General features: G+C 37.2%; 1 protein-coding gene across 3 annotated transcripts in view; it reads left to right on the plus strand.

Moving 5' to 3' along the window:
* CUNH3orf70 (chromosome unknown C3orf70 homolog) overlaps window positions 1-25,014 on the plus strand; it is a 63,010-nt gene that overhangs the window by 1,548 nt on the left and 36,448 nt on the right. Inside the window, exon 1 of one of the 3 annotated variants that reach the window (XM_033762590.1) lies at window positions 394-417. The exons of 1 other annotated variant lie outside the window; for it this stretch is intronic. Coding sequence is in view for 1 of the 2 variants with exons in the window: in XM_010624229.1 (XP_010622531.1) it covers window positions 20,969-20,972 (4 nt within the window). In the remaining variant the exon portion in view is untranslated. Of the gene's footprint in view, window positions 1-393; window positions 418-20,901; window positions 20,973-25,014 lie in introns of those variants that run through there. One more of the 3 variants, XM_010624229.1, reaches the window with a different exon arrangement.

Consider the following 25,014-nt stretch of genomic DNA (forward strand, 5'->3'; position numbering starts at 1 on the left):
CCACTGCAGCCCAGGGGATCCCGTCCCGGGGAAACCCGAGTCTGGTTTCCGTTTTCGTTTCTTTTTCTGGGGTGCCCGAAACAGCCAGGCGGTCGGTGTGTTGAGAGGAGGTAGAGCCGACGACGGCGTTGCTGACCACCCGGATTTGGGGGGACTCTCTTCAGGGCCGGGTTCAAGGGGAGCCTCCTTCTCCTCACTTTTGTCTTTCTGACCGCCGTTAAAGAAAAACAGCCCTTGGAAATCGACTTGTGTTCCATTTATTACATTAAAAACCAAGAAAGCGCTACGTGTGGGGGTTTGTTCCACGAAGTTAAAAGGAACAGTTTTGGAGGGTAAACTCCTCAAATACCCAGTCGCAACATTTATTTAGAGCCAGTGTACGAGCCTGTTTAAGAATTACAGAATGAGGCGGGGAAGGTAAGCTCAGATGATCTTAATTTGATGTATAAAAGCCAGAACTAAATGGTCTGGAACCTTTCTCTCTATCCTGCTTTTGATTTTGAACAGATTAGATTTAGGTAGCCATTTAATCATAATGCCACTATTTGATTACTCCATGGTATTTGGTCCGCTGTATCCAGAGGAATCATTTGTTTTTAGAAATATATTCTCAAGTTAGTTTCCATATAATCTTAGGATAGAAGGTTTTGGAATGCTTATTTAGGGACACAAATTTTTCAGATGATCCTAAGTTAAAATTAATTTGTCTTTGTTAGAAGAAAATGGCTCACAGCCAGAAATGCAGTATATAGGAAATCTTTGTTTACATTAATTGAATGCTATTAAATATTTTCAGTTGAATTCATGAATTAAACGATAGAGGATCCTTGCATTTTCTTTTCAAATTCGAGGCACATGGAGCAGTCCTGATTTTTTTTTTTTTTTTAGTGTAGCATCTACTGATGGGTCAGCTTCTTCCTATTTCTCATTCATGTGCTCAGACTTGTTCCCAATTAGAAAGCATCGTTTCTGTCGCGGCAGGTTTAGATTTGGAAATGCCCAGCTGCAGGGAGGCGGGGTTTCGGAAATACACTAATAAGATGAATCAAGTGCAAGTCCATTTCTAAGTGTGGGGGTTGAGGAAGGTTAAGTGCCGTCCAGGCCACTGCCTGTCATTTCAGCAGTGGTCTTTCTTCCTACACCATTACTGACAAGAACCTTGCACACGGCTTCTTCCTTCGTTAACCTCGACTGTTAAAATATTCTTCCTTATAAGGCGCTGAAATCAGTTACTTTCTAACTTCTTTCCACTGATCCTGTTTGTACCTTATAAGACACTAGAAAACGAATTCTTTTTTAGATCATGACAGTTTGAACTTTTCACATTTGGGTATCTGAATATACGCATTTCTTGTAGATGTGGACTGTCTTGTCCCTGGATTCCTGGCCATTCTCATAATCAAGTAGGCTTTCCTGAAATAGGCCTCAACTTCATGCTCATTGAATGACTAAATTAAGTTAGCCATTATGTTCCTCTGAGCTCTTGTTTTACAAATCTATTTATAAATCTCCAACCCTTTTGCTTTCCCTTAGTGTTATTAGTGTCTGCACTCCTAACATTTGCCAGTATGCCCCCTGGAAAGGTGGCCTGTATCCCAGTTATGGTCTGATCTGTCCAGTGCGGAACTCCACTACCACCTCCTGTCTTTGCGATACTGCTCCTGCTTCTGCTAGGACACATTAGTTCTTTGGATCCTCACATCTCACATACTGAGCTTGCTGCTGTCAGGCTGACCTAAACTTACTGTCAGCAAAGAGCCATTAAAGTTGCTTTAAAAAAAAAAAAAAAGTGTGGCAGTTAAGCCACACCTTGCCCATCTCACAGTTATAGTTAAATTTCTGGACACAGGTACTGATCTCTTAGGTATTTTTCTCTATTACGTTTTATTTTAGGAGAATCAGCCCATTTTTCTGACTTACTGGAGTGTTAAAATCCTGGCTTCTTTATACTCTATATTAGCTATTCTTCCTAAATTAATGTCATGCACATATCTGATGCCAACAGCACTGCAGTAACCTTCTATGTCTTTCAAGTTACAGATAGAGTAGTTTAGCAGGAGAAGGCCTGAGACTTGCTGGTACACTTGCCCTTCACATTGATAGCCGTTCATTAATGGGTACTTGTTATTAAGTTAGTGTACACCGTAACTACACTTCAGTGCACTACCACCCATTCTGTGTTCTTATGTCCATTGTGGGCATGATAAGAACCTGGTCAGATACCTTGTTGAAATTCAACCCACACAGTATTTTTATCGCTTCTTTCTGACATGATATACATACTTGATTTTAAAAAGACTTGAATCTGGTTCAACTCTGGTTGTTTCCACAAATGTTTACCATTTTCTAAGTGCTTAGAAGCTTATTTTAAGTAAATAATCCAAATTTAGAAAAGGATGGATGTCAAGTATACTGGATTGTGGTAGGCAGTTCTTTCAGGTTTTTTAAAATAATCACACTCATGTTCATTTATTCTTTTTTCGTCTTTAGCCCGACTCTGGTTCCCCCTGCCTTCTGCACAGGAGCAGGTACACAATCCTGTTCACAAGGAGCTGTGCTATTCAGAGTAGCCAAGTCCTCTGCTAATCTCCTTGTCTGATTGGGCACAAATCTTTATACCTATTTTTTTTTCTTTTCTTTTTTGCCCAAGTAGCATTTTTCTGGACGAGAAACAGAGTTAATGTATTTGAGAAGTTCTGTTTTCTCTTTTTTTGGCATTTGTGCCACATGTCAGTCCTAAGCATGTTTGTCTAATTCTGTTGCACTTGACACGAGCAAGTTCTCTTTATGAGACATTGTTATGGAAACAGGATACAAATGTGGGTGCAGCTGTCTTCTGCGCTGTAAACAGAGTCTAAGGGCATGATCCACGTTGAATTAGTTTTTGTAATTCTTTTAAAATCACAAATGATATGTTTGTTCACCAAATCTTTGAAAATGATAAAATGAGGGAATTCCTACTTGCAGAAGGGAGATACAGAATAAAGAAAGGAAATTCAACTTAGTGCGATGGTGCATGCCTGTAATCCCAGCCAGCACTCAGGAGGCTGAGGCAGGAGGATAGCTTCACAGGCTTAGACCCTGTCTCAAAAACAAAACAGTAAGTTCAACACTATATGGATGATGTTAAAGTCATGAAATGTATAGCCTTATGAAATAGAAAAAAGTACACATGTTTGTAAAATACATGTAAAAGTGTACATATTCATAGAGGCAGTGCCTGATGCATTATTACATGATTAGTGAGTTTGGGTAATGGCTGATTTTTAAGGATCATGTCTGTGTCAGTGTATCAGTTTGTTGGGTTGAATCAGCCATGATTAATCTGTTACTTAATCTTTTCCCAGTAAGGAATGATACTGGATTGAATTAATGAGTGAAAATTATAGGAGGTATTTTGAGGGGAAAGGACATGGCTTAACTATTGAAGAGGGATGGGAAGTAATCATACGCAAAAGTAGATTTTTGTATAGGGAGTAGACAGATTATTTAGCAGGAAGAAATGTAGAGATGGAAGTAAGTGGGTGGACTTGAGAGATATTTCAGGTAAAAAAAATCTAAGCTTGGTTAGACTCAGGCAGAGTCAGAGCAAGGTTATTAAGGATAACTTCTAGAAGCCTGCCTTTTGCATTTTAGGTGCATAGAGAAAAAATAGGATTGGGAAGAAGTCCATGTTTGGACTTTCTGAGTTTAAACTGTCCTTGTCATGGAGAGCTCAGTAGACAGATACAGGAATCTAGAAGTCAGAGTGGAGGTCTGGACTAGAGATAATGTGAAAGTTATTTTCTTATTTATGGGTTTCAGTTGTAGTTATGAGGACATGTGAGATCACCAAAGGAGGGATGATAGGATAAGTGAAGAAAACTTTTAGGTTTCCTTTTTACAACAGCAGCAAGTTTGGATATAAGATGGTAGCTGCCAGAAGATTCGAAGAAGATAGGGTAGAGAAGAAAAATATGGAAGGTATAATAGTATTGCAGAAGCCAAGGGAGATGGCAAGTTGGAGCCCAGTCTGGGGAACTCAATGACTTAGATCCCGTCTTAAAGTAAAGTGTTGTTGTTGTTATTTTGTTTGTTTTTGAAAGGAGTAAGAATGTAGTTCAGTGGGAAGGCCCTGTGTTCAATCCCCAGTACTACTAGGGAGAAGTGTGGGTTTACTAACATAGAGTACCAGAAGCTAAGAAAAAGGACACAGAGAAGATTGTTACTATTTATTCAGTGATTGCTTTATGCCACAGTAAGCTTATTATGCCAAGTACTTACTGGCCAATTATGTTGTTAGGTCTGTTTTAGAGTTGAGGGGAATGGCCTCAGGAAGTTCAGTAATTTTCCTGTGAGCACTTGACTAGCAAGGAGTAAAGGCTGGGTTTGTATCTAGGTGTGCCTGATTCTAGGAGGTGGACTGGAGCCGACCACTAGTATAGAGCAATTTAAAACTAATGAGCAGAGAAGCAAAGCACTCAGTTCCATTAAAGGCCGTAATGGAGAAAGTGCTGAAGAAATGGACAGCTTGTATCAGTGCGCTAGTGAAATCCAGGAGATTGAGAACTATAAAGTGGGCACCAGATGTGCTGGAGAATAATATCCAAGTAAAGGGTTAAGCAGAAGGGTTAGCAGGGTGACAGGTGGGTTTGAGTGGATATATGTGGTATGTGTGATGTAGTTGCCACCAGCAGAACTCAGATCTGACTTAATAAAAATCACATAATAGAACAGCTCAACTTTATGCAGAAGACATCTTAAAAGATGCCTGTTTCTTTCAGCTTTAAAGCAGGAAGAGTGGGACCTGTTGTCTGATAGGTGATATTAGCATATCTAAAGAAAGACTGTCAGTGCGGAGGGTGGATGGGCACAGAGAAATGTGGGAAAATGAGATCGGAGAGGAGGAATCAGCAAGGGTTTTTCAGGACTCTCCAGAGAAAGTGGTGTGCTGCCCTGAGTCTGACTTCCTATTTATAATTTCCTGTATGGAAGGCAAGAGCTGGTTAGAGAATTCAGCTGTCAGGACTTTAGGACAAATATACTTCTTTGTGTTAGTAAGTTTTCATGTTGTTCTATTTGTTGTTTTCCTGCATCTGGCTCGTTCTAGGGAAACTCACACGATCAAGTTTTGACTTCCCCAGGGAAGTGCTTGCTGGCTTTCTTTCCTCAAGGACATTTCAATCATGTCTATCACAGTAGCTACAGAGAATTTATTCAAGAAAGTTGACAGTGAAAGCTAGCCCCCTCAAAAGTGGGAGGTTGATTAGATGAATGAGTCAACTGATGCTTTTTTTCCTGAGAATGAAGGTTTTAACTACGTCTACCTTGAAAGAAAAGAGTACAGGTTTTCAGAGGAGAAATGTGGATTCTGAGTGAGTTTCTTCAGAACCCTTCAGAGTAGAGAAAGCTGATAGATGTCTGTCTTTCCAAACAGTTTGTGGTTCTCTTGTGGCTACTTCAACCTCAGCAGTGTAAATGATATCATGATGCTTGTGTGCAGAAGACTGTAATCCATTTTGTGTGTGTTCATTTAAATCTCACAGCAGCCTGTGAAGTAGATCCCCATCTTGCTCCTGGTGACTTGCCCAAGGGCACATGTGCTACTCAGCGCTAGTGCAGGACAGAGGGTTGTGGACTAACTGCAAGCTGGGCCGATGCTTCCTTGGTTCCACTCATTACTGTGAGGATGAGTTTAGCTGTTCTAAATTCACTTTGGAAGAAGCAGAAGTACTAAGTAAGTACAGGGGACCCTTGGCTCATGAACTCAATTGGTTCCTGAGGGCTGCTATAACACAAGTTGATTGTAAGTTATTACAGCTGAAATCTGGATGTTTACCTGGGTACATGCTATAGATAGATAACAAGAGGCTAAATTAGGTTCATTAAACTAATGAACCCAAGTTATTTGTATGTCAGGTGGGTCATAACTTGAGGGTCCACTGCAACATGGGAATGGCTTCTGATTTTAAGAGAAGGGCAATTATATACAACATGAATTTTTTTGGAGTGGCTGTTAACGTTATGAAACTGCTTTTAAAAACATTTGGTAATGTATTTGAATAATACAATATTTTTAAGTAGGCAAAAAATGTACTTATACAACAGGAAGTTTTAGTCATGTCATATTCTCAAGTTAAATTCCTCTCTTGTGCAAACCTTTTCCAGGGCTATCACTGGATAACAGGATCAAGAGCACATAGGGCCTCTCTGTATTACTTCCCATGACTACATGTGAACCTATAACTACTTCAAAATAATAGTTTAAAAGATGAAAAATTAAGTCCAAACATTAAGCAGAATCAGAAATAAATGAAGACATATGATAAAATTTTTTAAAAATAATAATTCAAGAAACATTTGAGCATGATGTGCTGACTTATACATTAAAGAAATACATTTGAAGATAAAAGTATGCAAAGAATCTTGAATTTTAGTCATCTGTTTGTTGATGGTAGTAGTGCAGATGTAATAATTTTGAAACTACCCAGTGTTCAGCTAAGCACAGAAGAAATGAGTAAAAATCATGATGAATTGAAAACCAGAATGTTTATTAAACAAAAGGGAGATAGTTTTGAATGAGGAAAGATGAAGGATACATACAAATTTCCTAGATCTGCCCACTGAAAGGAGATAAATGCAGTAATATCCAGTAGAAATTTACACACCTGAAGCTAGGCTAATGGGTCCTATACCATTCAAAAATAAAACAAAACAAAACATGGGCTTCGTGGAAAAGAGCTGATTTCTGATCTGGGCAGAAAAATTATCAGGTAAGCTTAGGGCAAATCACTGTTGCAGAAAACTGGAAATTAGTCAAAAAACAATGGGACATGAAAAAAGACACAAGGGCCAACTAGAAAGGGTAATTAGAGCACTAAAAGAAATATGATACTTGATATTAACAGTGAATAAATACCATCAGTTTGTCTATAAAAGCAATTAAAAACAAAGGGATGCAGATGAAGATGAAGAAATTCCTCTTTATATATAATGTGTCATCGAGTCCTAAGAGGAATTACAGCATCAGAAGATTGCCATTTTGCAACCACCACTGTAACGTGAAGAATACAAGGACCTTCTGGCAGATACTAAAGTCACATTAAGTTTGTTAGGGAACAGGAAATTCACTCAATGGGAAAGCGCATATTACCTTACAGATTACTTACTGAAAACAAAGGGAACAAAAAATAGTCTAAGGGCTAGGGGTGCAGTTCTGGATATCACAACCAAGATGAAGAACATTGTTGCAATCAGAATAAAGAATGTATCCATTGATATCTCAGGTTGGCCTTTTATACTCCACACACCTTCCCTCTGGACTCCAGTCCTCATCCATCTCCGGCAATCTCTGAACTGTTCTCTGTTTTTATGATTTCTCTTTCAGAATGTAAATAAGTGGAATCCTATGGTACATGACCTTTCATGATTGGCTTTCTCCATTCATTCTCTCTAAAGATCTATCCAGGTTTATGAATGTCTTAATAGTTTCTTCCTTTTCATTATTTAATAGTATCCCAGGTACACACATACCACTCACCCATTGAGGGATATCTAAATTGTTTCCAGCTTTGCTTTATTACAAATAAATCTGCTCTAAGTATTTGTGCACATATTTCTGTATGAATGTATAATTTCTTCATGTTCTAAATGTTCTTGGATGCAACTGCTGGGTTTTATGGTCCTTTCATGTTTAAATTTTTTTTTTTTTTGGTACTGGGGATTGAACTCAGGACCTACATGTTTAATTTTTTAAAAGAAATCCACCACTTTGCAGAGAGACTGTACATTTCACACTTTTACCTGCAGTGTGTGAGTAACCTAGTTCGTTCACTTCACCACACTGACATTTGATGTTACTGTGCAGAGGACTTGGCCTAGAGCAAATGGTTAAACTGTGGGGCAAAGAATGCAGGCTCTGTGAGGAGTGAATGGTTAAACAAGAAGTTCAGAGTAGTGGGGAACATGTTGTGTCTGGCCGCTGTTGTTGCCCTTTCCACAAGAAAACTGTCTAGCCTTGAGAGGGTTTCTTGCCCAAACTACTTTTCTTCTTTTGTTTCCCCTACATTGGTATTCTAAATAAAAGCCAGACAGCTCTTGTCTGTGGTGCTACTCCTGGGAGTCTCCATAATGCTGGGTGCTCTCACTGGATATAGCACCTCTGGGCCTCTTTGTGATTGTGTCTAAGTCTCCTCTCCCAGTAATCTTTTATTCTCTTTACTGTCGAGGTCCCACACTGCGATATTAGCAGTTTTTAGCCATTCTTGTAATGTTCTCTCAATCTGGGCTGCTATAACAAAGTACTGTGTTTTATGCTTATAAACACTGAAAGTTTCTTACAGTTATGAAGGCTGGTAGACCAAGATCAGCCACAGCATGGTTGGGTTCTGGTGGAGATTGATTTTTGAAATTATGGACTTCTTGGTGTGTCTTTACTAGAAAAAGGAAAAATGGCTAGTGAGCTCTCTGTGATCTGTTTTATAAGGGAACTCATCCCAGTCATGAGCACTCCCCTCAGAGTTTTGTGTCCTAAAGCAATTAATTGGTGATCAGATGTTAACATACGTGATTTTCTGGATGGCAGTGGAGGGGTGCGGACATTTAGTCCACAACAGGTATATATGGATTATTCATTTTGGTTTTAATTTGCATTTTTGTGATAGCTAGGGTTCATTACCTACTTGCCATTTGTATAACCTCTTAGGTGAAATACCTATTTATGTCTTATCCATTTCTAGTTGGATTTTTTTAACTGCTGAGTTTGAGAATTTTTTGCATTTTCTGTGTAGTACACCTGTGTGTAGTGGTTTGCAAATATTTTTTTCTCTATGTTTTGCAAATATCTTCTTTATTTAAAGCTTGTCTTTTAATCTTTTTAACAATGTTATCCCCATCTTTACTGATATATAGAAAACTATACACAATGTGTATAATTTGTTGAGTTAACTGTGTCTTTTGAGATCAGATATTCTGAGGGTTTTTTTTGTTGTTTTTGACATGAGGGATTGAATTTAGGGACCTTGTGCTTGCAAGGCAGGTGGTGGCAATACTGAGCTAAATCCCTGGCCCCAAGATATTCTGAGTTTTGATCAAGGCCAGTTTATCAATTTACCTCTGATGGGTCATGCTTTTGGTGTCTTTCAGAACTCTTGCCAAGCTTGAGATCCCATATATTTTCTCTTATTTTTTTCTAAAAGTTTTGTAGTTTTAAATTTTACATTTAATTCCATGGTCCATTTTGAGTTAATTTTTGTATAAGGTATGTGACATAGTTCAAAGTTCTTTTTTTTTTTTTTTGCCTATTGATGTCCAAATGTGTCAGCACTAGTGTTGAAAAGGCTCTTTCTTCCCTTGAATTGCTTTGACACCAGTATCAGAATCATATAATATAGGTCTGTTTCTGGGCTTTGTATTTGGTCTTATTCATCTGTGTGTCTCCCGCTGCAGTGTCACACAGTCTCGATTACTGTTGATACACAGTGTAAGGAGTCTTTCAGTTGGGTAGACTGATTCTTCCTACTTTGCCTTTCAAAATTGTTTTAGCTATTCTAGTTCATTGCCTTTCCATATGAGTTGTAGAATAACCTGTGACTAAACCTACAAAAACTCTTGCTGGGGTTTTGATAGGAATTTTGGTAAATCTGTGTAATAATTGTGGAAGGATTGAAATCTTTACTGTATTGAGTATTCCATTAGTGTCACGTTTCTCTCCATTTATATCTTTGATTTCTTTCATGCATATTGTGTAGTTTTTAAGTATGTTCCTGTATTGTTAGAGTAATGTAGAAGCATTTAAGTTTTTTTGAGTGATTGTAAGTGGTCTTATGTTTATAATTTTGGAGTCCTGTGTTTATTGCCAGTATTTAAAAATACAGTTGACTTTTGTGTGTTGCCTTGTCCTGTGGCCTTGCTGAGTCCATCTATTAGTTCTACTTTTACTTGTTTATTATTTATAAGAACTCCAGCATGGGATTTTCTATGTGAGCAGTCTTTCATCTACAAACAGGGATGATTTGATTGTTTATTTAAATTTCCACATTTGTTCCCTTCCCTTGTTTTCCTGGTTTACAGCATTGAGTAGCTCTTCCAGCACTATATTGAATAGGTGGTAAGAAAATGTATTTGTGCCTTGTTCCCTCCACTCCCCAGGAAGGCACTAAGTTTTCCACTTTAAGTGTAATGATAGTAGTAGGTTTTTATAGATATTCTTTATCAAGTTTAGGAAGTTCCCCTCTTTTTTCTGTTTCTGGAAAAAAAAACTTCCTATCATGAGAAAATACTGTACTAAATTTTATCAAATGCTTTTTTCTGCATATAGTAATGTGATTATGTAATTTTTCCTCAGACTGTTAATTTAACAGATTAAATTGATATATTTTCAAATATTGAAATAGAATTAGCCCCACTTATTCCCTGCAATAAGCTCCAGTTATGGTATATAATTATTTTTAGGTATTGCTGACTTCTATTTGCTTATAGGTTGTTAAGGAGTTTCATATACCCTTATTTATGACTGGATTAGTGTATAGTTTTTTTTGTACTATCTTTGTCTAGTTTTGTTTATCAGGCAGTACTAGCATCATACAGTGAATTTCAAACTTTTCCTTCCCTCTTAATTTTCTAGATTAAAAATGTATAGGCTTGATATTAACTTCTCCTTAGATATTTGGTTGAACTCTCCAGTGAAACCACATGGGCCTAGAGATTTCTTTTTTATTGGAGTTTTAAAAATTTAATTCAGTTGAAGCTCATTTAATTTCCTTAAGTTACAGAGCTATTGAAATTATTACTACCAATGAATGCATTGTGGTAGTTTGCATTTATTCTTATGCTGTTAGTGCTTTCTGTGTCTGTTTTGATATCCTTTTCTCCATTCCTGATACTGGTAATTTGTGTCTTTTTTTCTTTAATCTTTGTCAGACTTGCTAGAGATTTGTTGAAAACCTGCTAGCAGCTTCCAGATAACCAGCTATTTGTTTCATTGATTGTTTCTACTTTTTTTTTGTCTGCAATCTTTGATTTTTACTCCTATTTCTGCTTGATGTGGATTTATTTTGTGATTTTTTTCTAGCTAAGATTCTGAGAATGGAAGCTAAAATTTTACACTTTTTTGTTTTTAATGCATGCATTTATTGATGAAAATTTCTTTCAGTGCTGCTTTAGCTGTGTGCCAGGATTTTTATGTTTTGTTTTCATTTTAATTTTGACTGTCTTTTTTTTGGGGGGTACCAGGTATTGAACTCAGGACCTTGTGCTTGTGAAGCAGGCGGTGGAACCACTGAGCTAAATCCCTGGCCCTTGTTCACTGTCTTGATTTTCCACGAGACCCTTTCTGACCCATGGAATGTTTACAAATATGGTTTAATTTCCAAGTGTTTGGATATATTCTTTCTGTGAGAAGGTATGTGTCTCTTCTCTTTAGCTGCCTTTAAGGTAGTCTCTTTGTTTTTATTGTTCTACATTTCATTGTGTCTAGATGTAGAATTCTTTTTATTATCCTGTTTGGCGTTCATTTGGATTCTTAGTTTCTGGATTGATGTCTTTTATCAGTATTAGAAAATTCCTGACCACTTACTCTTCAAATGTTGTCCTTTCTCCATTTTCATTTTTTCTGGAACTTCCATTAGGTGTATATTATCACTCATCTTTTTGGGGGATACCAGGGATCAAACTTGGAACCTTGTGCTTGCGAGGCAGGCGGTGGTGCCACTGAGCTAGATCCCCAGCCCATCACTCACCTCTTTTAACCTACGATTGTGATGAATTCCTTTCACTCCTTACTGTGTTCTGGGTAATTTCTCAGATATGCCTCCCAGTTTTTTGACTTTGTTCAGCTAGTTTGAATCTACCTTTAAACTATTTGTTGAGTTTTTAAATCTTCCTTGTGTAGTTTTTGTCTATTTTTAATAGATGGGCCTCTCATGCTCTGTATCATTCAGGCTGATCTGGAATTCTTTGATCCTCTCATCACACCTCATGAGTGCTGGTGAACCTCACCCAGCCCTTTTGTGGTATTTGGCAGGGCTTCTATTTGTCACCTTTTCACATAGTCATTTTGAAAAGGCCTTGTGTGTATCTTACTTGTTTTCATTCATATTTTCAGTTTCTTTCCCTCCCTTCCTTCCTTTACACCAGGAATCAAACGCAGGATCTTGTGCTTTTGGAGGCATGAGTGGTGAATTCCTTTTATTTCTTCAAACATGGCAGACATGATTATTATTTTGTATTATTACTTATAGTTACAGCATTTGAAGGTTTGTGGATCTGATTCTTCTGGATTTTATCATGTGACTTGCTGATTTTCACATTTGGTGCTTTTTGTAACAGTGAGGGGCTGTTTCTGGGAATTCCTGCAACTAGGATTTGCTTTTGTCTTTGCCAGATGTCTGAGTTCACTATTAGTGCAGAATTGCTTTGAACTAAACAAATAACTTCATATATTTTGAGTACTCAGGAAACGTGAGGTTTGGCTGAAACTTGTTGAAGGACACTTTTACTTATGAGTTACCTGTGTCCCGTGTTCAACATATGTAACACTCCTATAGGAGTATGTTTATTTCTACTGTGTTCTTAAGCAGATGCCAATTTTGGGGGAGTTTCATTTGGACTATCCTTGGTGAGCCTTGAGCTTGGTTTTTTGTGTCCTGGCTTCCAAATGGCCATAGAAATCAAGGCTAAAGTTCATCCACTCCAACATATATCCTCAAACTTATGTTGACTTTTTCCACTTGCCACTTCTAGCTTCTATTGGTTATTTTGTTGAATATTGCTTATATTTTATTAGTTTGTTAAACAAAGTACAGATTATTAAATTTTTTTTCCAGAAGTTTTCAGTTGCTTTCAGCAGGAAGATCAGTCAGGTTGCCTACTATTCCATAATGTCAAAACAAGTTCACTTTAGAAATCATACTGTATTGTACATCTTTTTGATAGTTGCACAGAGCTTTGTTTGGAACAAAATGGACTGTAGATATATGTACCATGTGTGTTCGTTATAAGATGCAGTAAGTATATTAATGGTCTGTTGAGTCAGACATCACTTGTTACTTTTGTTGAGTAGTATGCACCTCCATCTAGAATAGTGGAGAAATGACTGCCTAATCAAACTTGTTAAGATAAATTTTCAGGCTGAGTTGCAACTTGGGTAAAATTAGTTTGATATGGGTAAGATGGATAATTGTTTAATTGTATGCAATTTTTAGATTGTCAGATATCTCCAGTCCTAGTAAAATATTACAGGATTGTTTTATGATATTTTCAAAAAATAATACCAATTGCTCGGTGTGGTGGCATATGCCTGTAATCCCAGCACTTGGGAGGCTGAGGCAGGAGGATCGCTTTGAGTTTGAGACCAGCCTGGGCTACATAGTGAGTTCCAGGTTAGTCTCAACTACATACTGAGACCCTGTCTCAAAAAAACAACAAAACAGTTATATCAATTTACTTTAAAGGATATTTCAAGAGGCACACCAGAAGAGAATCTGGCTGATATTTTAGTTGCTCACTTTGAGCCTATCTCTAAAGTCCAAATATCAGTAGGTTAAGGTTTGTTGTACAACCACAATGCAAATATTACTTATGCTTTAATCTGTTTCTTGTAACATCAGCTTTACTTTTTGGATGTAATAGCATTTATTGCTTTATAATCTGCTCTTCACTCAGAATGATACAAGCAAGAATATTATCATTTTATTTTTGTTTTAAGTATTTTGGTAATAGGATAAGTCTAAAATAGACTTCTTAATTAGGCAGAAGTAGATCAAATCAAATAGGTAAATAATGTTAGCATATGTGTTTAATACCCTTTATGGTATATAAACTTATCAATTTATATTTTCACTATGCTTATCTAGTACCCTTTGCCATGATAAATTATTGAGTTTGCATGCCTCTTATTAATTTTGTTAAATGATGGTTTATCTTGTTGGTTGTGTAGCTTATCTTGTTGCTTATGTTGCCCTACCTATAGTTTATAACAGCTACTTTTATAAAGTATTTACAGATTTATAGTCATGATTCTGTTAATTCATTAATTAGTATAACATGTGAGTGTCCTATAATTGCTTATGAATAGTATTAACTAGAATATAAACTTAGAGAAACTTAAAAATCATCTGAGTCTAAACTCTTACTTTGAATCCTTTCTTCAGCTTTTTTTTCAAAATGGCCATGAGTCTCTCCAGAAGCTTAGAAAGCTGCTAAGTACATCTTTGGACAGTGCAATTTTACATTATTTGTTATATTCCTAAGTCTTACTTCTTCGTCCATCTAATCTCTGCCTCACTGTCCTGGCTCCCTTAGTGGAGCTACAGTGAGGAGGTCTGCTCACCCCATCTCTCCACCCATCACATACCACACTGAGCATTCCTGTGTGCAGAGCCCTGAGCTCGGTGTTGGGAATCTAGCCTTAAAGATGAGATGATGTCTGTGATTTCTGCTCTCCTAGAACGTACTTACTTGTAGGTGAGACCAGCATCAAATAATTGAGTACACCATTAAGTGTGCAATAACAGCCACCTTTGGTTAAGAAGGAATGTGTAGGTGCTTACTTAGGTGTGAGGTAGGGGTGGGGCAGGGTGACCGTGGGGCAAGATTGCTTGAGGAAGTGATGCTTGAGTTAAGAGCTGAAGTGTGGGTAGAAGCTGACTCCTGAAGGACTCGGGTATGTGAGGGGAAGAGCAGTTTGTACACAGGGAGTGGATGCGTGAAGAGCCACCAGCTTCAAGGATGAGAAAAGAGGCCAGTGTTTCTTTTCATTGTTGTAGTTGTTATGCATTAGCTTATCCAATACAGGAATACCTGATGATGGTTTCCATTTCATTTATTTAACTTTTCATTTTGAAATATTTTCATACTTAGAAAAAGTTACAGAATAATACTATTTCTTATACATTCTTTACCCAGATTCCCTAAAAATTAATATTAATCATATAGCCCAATTTTATGGTTATCAGCATCTTTGCTAAAGCCTGTGAGTTAAAAACAGATTTCACATTTTTAAAGTATTGTTCAAAATAAAGAAGTATATACTACAGAGAACTTAGGTAGCCCACAAACCCTAAATATCTACTGTTTGGCACTTCATAGAAAAATGTTTGTTGATCAGTGATCTATCTGATGCATAGGCTTCATTGAGATCTGTTTGTCCCACGCATGTCCTCTTTCTGGTTCAGAATCAAATCCAGGATGTCATGTGCATTAGTGGTTATGTCTCTGTAATCTGTTTCATTTTGGTACCAGGAATCAAACTTGTAAATCCCTGGCCCCTCCATAATCTTTAATCTGCACAAAATCCTTAACTTTTTTTTTTCCTTCATGACCTTGATCTTTTGTAAAGCACAATGACCAGTTCTTTTGTAGGATTTCCCTCTATTTGGGCTTGTCTGATGTTTCTTTTATATTAAATTCAGAGAATATACAATTTGGTAAAATTACTTTTTAAAAAATTGAACACTAGATTGTTATCAAATTATTGTAGACTTATAATTTCAGTTTTCAGTCTGAGAACAATACAAATTATAGGCAATTCCTCTTCTATCCCAAGTTTTAGAGTGAGTTTTTAAAAAGTTACTGAATAATGTTGATTTTTTTTCACTTTAATATTGTTTGTATTGTTTATATTGGCTTTTTGCTCCAGGACCAGTGAGTATATAAGAACTGTTAACAGAAATGAAGTTTTGTCATAGTCTTGCTGCCTGCTTTTATATAATATTTTCACGTAAGGAGCTATTTCCTTTATTATAATTGTGTATAATTTTATATTCACTGACAGTCTACCTGTAAAATATATTTATTGTTTTATATAAAATTTCATTTGAATAACAAACAATTATTAGCAATTTTAACACCTTGTTATGTTTTATTATTGATATTCATTTTGTAAAATTGTAATTAAAGCTCATACTTTCATATTTTATTTAAAAGCTATAATCAGTATAATTAATATCTTTATCTAACCTTGAATTCACTGTGACAGAATCACATACTTACATATGAGCCTCTGAGTTTCTGTTTAATGTACAACTATCATTTTGATAGCTGTTTGCCTTAAAAAGGTATAAAAATAATAGTTTGTTTACAAATCTCAGTCAATCAGTGCATCCCTGAAGAATATAACAATTTAAAGGTCAGGCTGACTTGGTGGCACAGGCCTATAATCCCAGCATTTGGGAAGGCCAAAGCAGGAGGATAGCTGCAAGTTTGAGGCCAGCCTGGGCTACATAAAAGGCCAGCCTGAACCTTTTCTAAAAAAAAACAAAACAAAGTAAATAAAATTTAAGGGTCGTGCTTACATATATAGTAGAAAGTTTCTGTTAAAGAGAAGTAGACAGATAATTGAGTTTTAAAAGTGGTCAAACCACTTTTAAAATGAATATTGGTTAAATAATTAAATACAAATATTATCAACAGTGGTGTTGGGTTTGTAATTAAAATCATACTTCTGCCTTGTATAAAAATACAGAAATGAATAATTATATTTTAGGAACAATACACTGGCAGTATGTTTTTTAAAAACCCATTCCTTCATAAGGTGGGGAAATTACTAAGTTCTCTAGAAATTCTCTAGAAATTAGAAGAAGCCAGTAGTTACAGATCATCTGTTTAGATCTATTACTCTGTAAGGTGGGCTTTGATGGGAGTGTTTTAGAAATTCATCATGAAGGTGACCTGTTTTGGTCTCCCAGCCCTCCTCAGCCAAGTATCTGTTTATCTGCTTTGTGCAAATGGAAAGGCTGAATAAATCATCAACATTATCATAAAACAAAGAAAATTGTGTTCCTCTGGACATAGTGGTCTTTTTTTTTTTTTTTTTGTACCGGGGATCGAACTTGTGTCCTTGGGCTTTAGAGAGGCAGGCTGAGGAACCACTGAGCTAAATCCCTGGCCCTATAGTGCTCTTTAAGATTAATTCAGTACTGGACTAGGGAGTTAGCACAGTGGCACCACACCTGCCTTGCAAGCCCAGGGTCCTGAGTTTGATCCCTACTATGAAAAAATCCCAGTGCAAATCTATTCATTTTCGGGAAAGGAGATGGAAACTCAAACCTGTGATTGTACTGTTTCTAAACAGGCAGAAACTTCCCTGACCCTTTTATTAATTTCTTGTCTTTTTTTCCCTCCATGGTGGGAATTGAACCCAGAGCCTTGCACATGTCAGGCAAGCACCCTACCACTAAACTACATTCTCAACCCCCTCAGTTTACTAATTTGAGCTGTTTTTTTTTTTTTTTTTTTTTTTTTTTTTTTCTATTTTTTTTTTTTTGGTCTCACTTTATAGTTCTGGCTGGCCTTGAACTCAGGGCAATCCTCCTACCACAGCCTAGGATTACTGTCTTGTGCCACCATGCTGGGTTTGTAGAGTTATTTGTAGCATTGGTAACTGTCATGCTCATAATTATTATGGTATTGGTTTTCCAGACTCTTAGCCAGTAGTGCCAGCAATAGTAAGATGGCAGGGTCCATGGCCCATGGTTCCATGTTTCTTGAAAGGAGTCTGAATTACTCCATTTAGTCAGAGGGTTTAGGAAGGCCAAGATGTAAAAAACGGTTGATCAGATCAACTTTAACAACTTTACCTTAAAAGGCAGCAGTAACCATTTGATAATCTGCCATTGGGCCAGCCGAAGTTTCTGTTGGCTGTCCTCCTGCCCCTTGGTTTAGGGGGCAGTTTTGGATTGTAGTTTGTGATCTCAGCTTCTGCAGTTGTAGACTCTTGGACATTACTTTGCACTACAAGAACTGCTACAGAAACCTGAAAAGAATGTTCCATGAGCAGAGAACAGCAGCATCCCTCTCTTTGAAATAGTAAAAATCAGAATATTATTTACGACTTTTTCCACAAAGGAAGTAAACCAGCGGGTGTGGAAAGGGAAAGCAGGGCTTCTCTGATGAACACTTTGTATCCCTGTTTGAGATTGCATAGTTTGCCACTGAGTAGAGATTGAATAAATAGGTCTAAAGAGAACACAGTAAACTAGGTATCATCTAGATTCTCTACTATGGATTTAATCCCATTTTCCCCAAACCAATTATATATTTTCTGAGCCATTTTTGTTTTGATGTTATGGTGTGGAAATTGATTCTGTTCTCACTTTTTGTATCCTGCTTCCAAGATGCATCTGGTTATGTGTTAGAGGTTTCTGCTTGCTTATTTTGAGATTATTGAACATAGAGAATAACTGGCAAGTTATTTACTGCCTGAAGGGTTTTTAAGGGTAGGGTAGGGATAAAGTATCAACTGTGGGTTTAAAGATCCTTGTACAACATAAATTGACACTATTTCCTCCTGACCTCTTCAAAGCACTTTTGGAGACTTGCTTTTACAGCTACAGTTGTTGCTTAGTTATCTTGGAAGTGGAGAATAGAAAGGTGGTAAACAATAAATTTACAACAGAATATAATTTAAAGTTAATCTCAGATTAGGTTTTAGAAACCAGAAATTTACATTCTTAACCATATTTCACAGATGTATGGGTCATAGAGGCATAAGATTTTGTTAGTGAAATTTTTCACTTTTTCTGGTTTTATTTTGCTATAAAAGCACTCACTAAAGTCTTCAAGGCTGACATGTAGTATCTGTGCTATGCCAGTGAGCGCCCTGGTCAGCTTTCAAACAGCCAGTAACTGTGTAAAAATAGCATTATTTATCATTTAAGTAATGTTGCTAATTTGATTGTTTTTTGTTTTATTGCTTGTGTGTATGATTAGAAAATGTTTCTGCTTTATAGCTGTGGAAGAGCCATAAGCATAGCAGGTTATTGTTTATGTTTGTGTTTTAGTGATACCACAGTGAGAAAAAATTGAAGCTAATCTCAAGGGGTACATCTTACTAGAAATATATAACCTTAGCTTGTAAGTTTTATTTCTCAGTTAAAAAAAATTTTTTTGTGGTAATGGGCGTTGAACCCAGGGCCTTCACAATGAACTACATCCCCAGTTTGTTTATTTATTTATTTATTTTTAAATATATAGGTTCTCACTAAATTGCTAAGTTGCATGGGCTGGGTTTGAACTTGTGACCCTCCTACCTTAGCCTACAATCCTTAATTTCTTAAGGCTCACGTTTATCTGCTATGCATGTTCTCCACATTTAATTACATGGACTTGCCTTTTTGAGGGGATCAGTTTACTTGGCTGTTAAATCAACAAGGTTTTTTTGGTACCGGGGATCAAACTCAGGTCCTTGCACTTGTGAATCAGTGGAATCACTGAGCTAAATCCCTGGCCCTTTTTTAAAAATTATCTTTATTAAGTTTATTGGTATAGTTTAGGTATACAATACAGTTACAGTCATCATTGGAATCTTGTACCTTCACATGACTTAGCTATTACAAACTGTGCTGCTATAAATGTGGGTGAGCATATATTGCTGTGGTATGATTCTTTTAATTCTTTTGGGAAGCTACTCAGCAGAGGAATAGCTGGGTCAAATAGACTTCTAATTCTAGTTGTTTGAGGTGTCTCCATATTGATTTCCACAGTGGTTGCACCAGTCTGCATTCCCATCAACCATGAACAAGGGTTCCTATCTCCCCATAACCCCGCCAGCATTTGTTATTGGTTGCTTTCTTGATAGCAGCCATTCTTTCTGGGATGAGATGGAATCTCACTGTTGTTTTTATCTGCATCTTTCCAATGACCAGTGATGTTGAACATTTTTTCATATGTTTATTTGCTGCTTTTACTTTGAGAAATGTCTGTTTATTTCAGATGCCCATTTTTGAATTGGGTTTTTATATTTGGGGGGGTCTGATTTTTTTGAGTTATTTATATATTCTAGATAGTAGAGCTTTGTCTGAGGAACAGCTGGTAAAAATTTTCCCCACATTGTGGGTTGTTTCTTAACTTTGTTTGTGATTCTCTGGCAGTGCAGAAAGCTTTTAGAAAGATGAGATCCCGATTGTTGATTATTTTTGCTAATTCCGGTGCTACTGAGGATTTGTTCATAAAGTCTTTTCCAATGCCGATATCTTCAAGAGTTCTACCTAACTTATCTTCCAGCAAGTTTAGTGTTTCTGTTTTAATATTTAGATCTTTAATCCACTTAAATTTTAACTTACTGCATGGTGAAAGATGGGGTCTAGTTTTAATCTTTGGCAGATTGAAATCCAGTTTTTCCAACACCATTTATTAAAGAGGCTATCTTTCTTCCAGTGAGGGTGTTTGGTTCCTTTGTCAAAGATGAGGTAGCTGAGTATGTCTGGAGTTGTTTCTGCATCTTCTAATCTGTTCCACTGACAGTCTGTTTCTTTGCTGGTACCATGCTGTTTTTATCACAATGGCTTTGTAGTATAATTTCAAGTTGGGGATTGTGATACCCCATGTCATGTCTCTGTTGCCTAGAATTGCTTTTGCTATTCTAGGCCTCTTCCGGTTCCAAATGAATTTTTGGATTGTTTTCTCTAGTTCTATAAAATATGCTGTTGAGATTTCATTCAGGATTGCATTGAATCTGTATAGCAGTTTTGGAAGTATGGCCTTTTCACTGTATTGATTTCTTTCTCCCTAGGAACAAGGGATGGCTTTCCATTTTCTTACATCCTCTTCGTTCTCTTTTTTCAGAGTGTTGTAGTTCTCAATATAGAGGCTTTTTGTTTCCTTTGTCAGATTAATCCGTAGATATTTCTTGATTTTATTTCTTTTTTTAAGCTAATCAACATTATATGTCTTCTTTGGGAGTTAGACTTTTCCTTAAAAATTAAGATACAATTATGAAAAATGTATAGTTGTACAACACATTTGACATTCCAACAGCACTTTTTCTTGACATTTCACTCTTACTGGTATATATTTGGAATACAGAATAATTATATTCACCTTGGGGAATTGATGTATAGTACTTTCTTACCTTATTTTTAGGTGTACTCCTTTTTGTTGTTTTTTGTTTGTTTGTTTTTGATACAGGGTCTCACTATGTTTCCAGGCTACTCTTGAACTCATGGGTTCAAGTGCTTCTTCCTCCTCAGCTTTTGCATAGCTGGAACTACATATGGGTATGTATCGCTGCACCCTGAGTCCAGGCCTACCCTTGAATTGATTAGTTTCTTCCCATGTGAATTAGCTTATTTTACTTCTAATGTCCAAATGAAAAATTAAAATTTTTTTTTTACTTTTCTGCCCATGACTCTAGATAGACAACCTATAATGATGCTCAGATATCTTACAGGAGGTGATGAAAAGGCTATTTTCTGATATTTCTGAGCATGAAATAAGGGAGTTGGAGAAATTTAGTAGAAAAGGTAGCTGAAAGATAACTGTAGAACTTTTCTGGGGCAGTAAAGTCAATTTTTTGAAAATCTACAGTATATTCTCCAATAATATAAGTGGGAAGATTTTAAATATTTTTACAGTGTGATTATGAGGACAGGACAGGCACAGGCAAGAGATATCTTCCATGTTTAAAATTTGGCAGTGAACTGTACCGCCTGTCCAGGGCTGGTTTTATTGATTGATTGATTGATTGATTTTGGGGGGATACTGGGGATTGAACTTGGGTCCTTGTGTTTGCGAGGCAGGTGATAGAAAAGCTAAATCCTTGGCCCAATCCAGGGCTATTTTTGTGGCCACATAACTGTAGTTGGATGGGCCCCACTCTCAGAAGTACCCTCTGGCTGAGTTGATCATCTCTGTCACCATCTAGGAATCTCCTGAAGTGTCTGCTACAGTTTTGATAGTAAGTGTCCATCAGAACCTCACATATTAGAGGCTTAGTCCCCAGGATAGTGATGGAAACTTTAGGAGATAGGGCTTGGTGCGCCTGGGGAAGGGCTTTTGGTTTGGAGGTGTACCCTTAAAGGGATTATGGGTCCTCGGAGTGTCTGTCTCTGTCCCTGTCTCCCTCTCCCCCTCCCTCACCAGGAGGGGAAGTTTTACTCCCCCACAGTGATCCTCACAGTGAGTGCTGTGCCACCAGTGGCCTAAAGCAATAGGGCCATTTGATGGTGGACTGAAGCCTCCGTAACTGTGAGCCAAAACAAACTGTATTTCTGGTTCCTGGAGTATTTTTATTGCAGGAATCAAATCAGATAAAGAAGTTTTAAAAATAACAATAACAGTAAACATTCTAGGTAAGTATAACTCAATTTTTGTTAAGTAAAACTGAGTGATCTGGTGATTGGTTGTGTATTCACATTTGATTGAAGGCAAATCTGTTGCTATCACTTACCTTTTATTCCTAGACTCTATCATTCCCATGGAGGAAAAGAGTAATTTCTTGGCTGTTAGCTTTTTTCAGCTTTTTTGAGGCATATTTGGCAAATAAAAAAGCCTACATATGCAAGGTGTGCACGGTGATACATTGGTATATGTGCACACTGTGAAATGATGACCTCAGTTCAGCTCCTTCACATGTTCATCATTTTACATTTTTACCTTGAGTGTGTTCAAAATGAGATGTACTGGGCCCGGGATTTCACTCAGTGGTTCTGCCAACTGCCTCGCAAACACAAGGTCCCAAGTCTGAGCCCTGGTACCAATAAAAAAGATGTACTTAGTCTTAGCAATTTTCAAGTACATAGTACTATTAACACTAGTCACTATACTTCATGTTAGATGTTCAGAATTTAGTTATCTTGTGACTACAAGTTTGTATCCTTTGTTGGCTATTAATATTTTATTTAAAAATTTGTTTCTTGAAAACTTTGCAATTTCTTGGTTTAAAAGTGATTGCTCGTAATAAAATGTAGGGCAGATGTGCAGTCATTTATGAGAGCTGTGATGGAATCAGCCCAAATAATATAAGCTTCTGTCCTTGTATTGTTTTAATTATGTCCATTAAAGAATCACTGGAAGCACATTTAATGTTTCATAAGTCTGGAGGGGATAGATCATGTGTTAAGAAAAATGAAGTTGCTTTAGCAACCGGCTCTTTTTCAACACAGGAACCTAGGAGGAATTTACAGAAGTCTTTACTGTTGTCTATAAAGGGATGGTTATCTGCAGGGCAGTTCTTAAGTCTAAATGTCCTTTCATGAGTAACGTGGCAGAATTGTTCTTGAGAAAATATTTTAAATGACTCAGCTTACACACAGTACAACATTCAGCTTTTCCTAGAACTGATACATGATTTTAAATTGTTTTTGAAATTCTATTTAATGTTCTAGTAATGCTTTTAAATTTTATTATCCTTAAAGCATAACAAGGAAAGTTCTAGTAAAAAACTTTTAAAAGCAGTTTTTTTCAATCACAGTCCTTTTTGAAAAGTTTTAATGCAATTTAAATGCTGAGTTTGTATTTCAAGCTTTATTTTATCCTTATGGTTTTTACACTCAGTAGGGGTTCCTGCAGGCAGATGTGAACCTAAATAATAAAATGCAGTATATGCAGATTCATGTGGATCTCAGCATTTACTGACTTCTGTGCCCTGTGCACCTGCAGAGCATGTAGAGATGATGGACACAGTCCTTATACTTAAGGAGCTCACAGAAGCGCACAAGAAAAGCACAAGCTGCAGTCGAGTACATGCGTGTATAAACATACATCCAGGATGGTCGGGGCACAGATGGAGTGTACCTAGGCGGGGCATCAGGAAGGCTTCCAGAATGAAGGCTGCTTGAGCTGAGTCTTCAAGGAAAACAGGAATCTACCAGATAAGAAGAAAAGGAGAGTCATTTCAGATCTGCAGTGAGATGTCCAGATGTGAAAGAACCTTTGCTCATTATTTACGTGATAAACATTTACTGGGCATGTACTATGCACAATGCCAGGTGTGGATAATGTGTTACCTACATTGTAGGCATGTTGGAGAGCAAAATAAGATATACTTCCTGCCCTCCTGGAGTTTGAAAAAAGAGATTAAAACAACAGTCACACTAATAATCGTAAACACATACCACGGGCTGCGGTGAGGAAGACTAAGGCGCTGAGGACCCGTACTAGGAGTGAGGTCGGGGCGGTGTTCCTGAGTAACTCTAGACCTGAGAACTGAAGGATGGTTCTGTAAACAAAGGCTGTGCAAAACTGACTTCTCGCTTTTATTGTTCTCCTGAAACCTAAGTCTTGGGTGCCTTTAGATGTCTTCGAAGAAGTCCAGTGTGGCTAGAATGTAGGCTACGTGTTGAGGCTGGAGAGATGGCTCAGAATAGGAAATTGAAGACCTTGCATAGCTTTCTAAAAATTTTGGTTCTGTCTCGAAGGTGAGGAGTATTGTGAACCATTGAAGGATGTGAAGCCAATGTAGAAGGGCTGTAATCAGATCTGTTTTTAGGAAGACCTTGTTAAGAAAGGTTACTGTGGAGGACAGATTGGAGAAAACCAGACACCATGATTATCTGCTTGTTTCTTTGTCAAGTGATGCGTGATAGGCCCTATATTTTCAAATACTAATGTTTCAGTTTCTTTAGTTCTGCCATATCAATGGCCGTCCTGTCTTTTCTTTTACATATAAGGTTAAGAACTGTGGTTTTTACTGTAAGTAGTAGGCGTGGCTTCTAAAGATTTCTCATACATCTTATTAGAACAGAATTGGAGGAAATATGTTTTGCATATCTTGTACTGATATGGCACTGCTCCAGAAATAATACTAAGGAGCGACAAAATCACCCTCTTGTGAGAACCGCTGCCTTAATTTGACGTGTCGTTATTGGAAAACAAATGTTTGTGGCTACCCGTTGAAAAGGTGCCTGTTGAAAACCAAAGAATCATGGACATGACCGGTGGAAAAGTCTTTAGAGATCATCTAATCCTACCCTCTGTATTTTCAGATGAGGTAAAAAATTTCTGTTATTTATAAGGAACACAGCCTATGATTGCTTGATACATAGCCTGAACTAAGATACTGTCCTGCAAGAACTAGGTTAGAACTTTTATTCTCTTTGACTGGTTTATAACCAAGAGACAAAAGGAAGGAGCTGAACCGGGCATGTATGACTTACTTCCAGTTTTGCCAACCAGCAAGCCATTCTGTATCTCTGAATAGAGAGGGGAAAGAGAGGAGGACAGGAGTTTTATATAAACTGAGCTACTTCCTTGTAGAAAGACCAGGGAAGGAGAAGCCTGGTCCACCATCAAAGTACTGGTAGATCATGGTGTAGTATC

The sequence above is a fragment of the Fukomys damarensis genome, unplaced genomic scaffold (genome assembly GCF_012274545.1).
Source record: "Fukomys damarensis isolate Sample0158 unplaced genomic scaffold, DMR_v1.0_HiC HiC_scaffold_12, whole genome shotgun sequence".
In the NCBI taxonomy this organism is placed as follows: domain Eukaryota; kingdom Metazoa; phylum Chordata; class Mammalia; order Rodentia; family Bathyergidae; genus Fukomys; species Fukomys damarensis.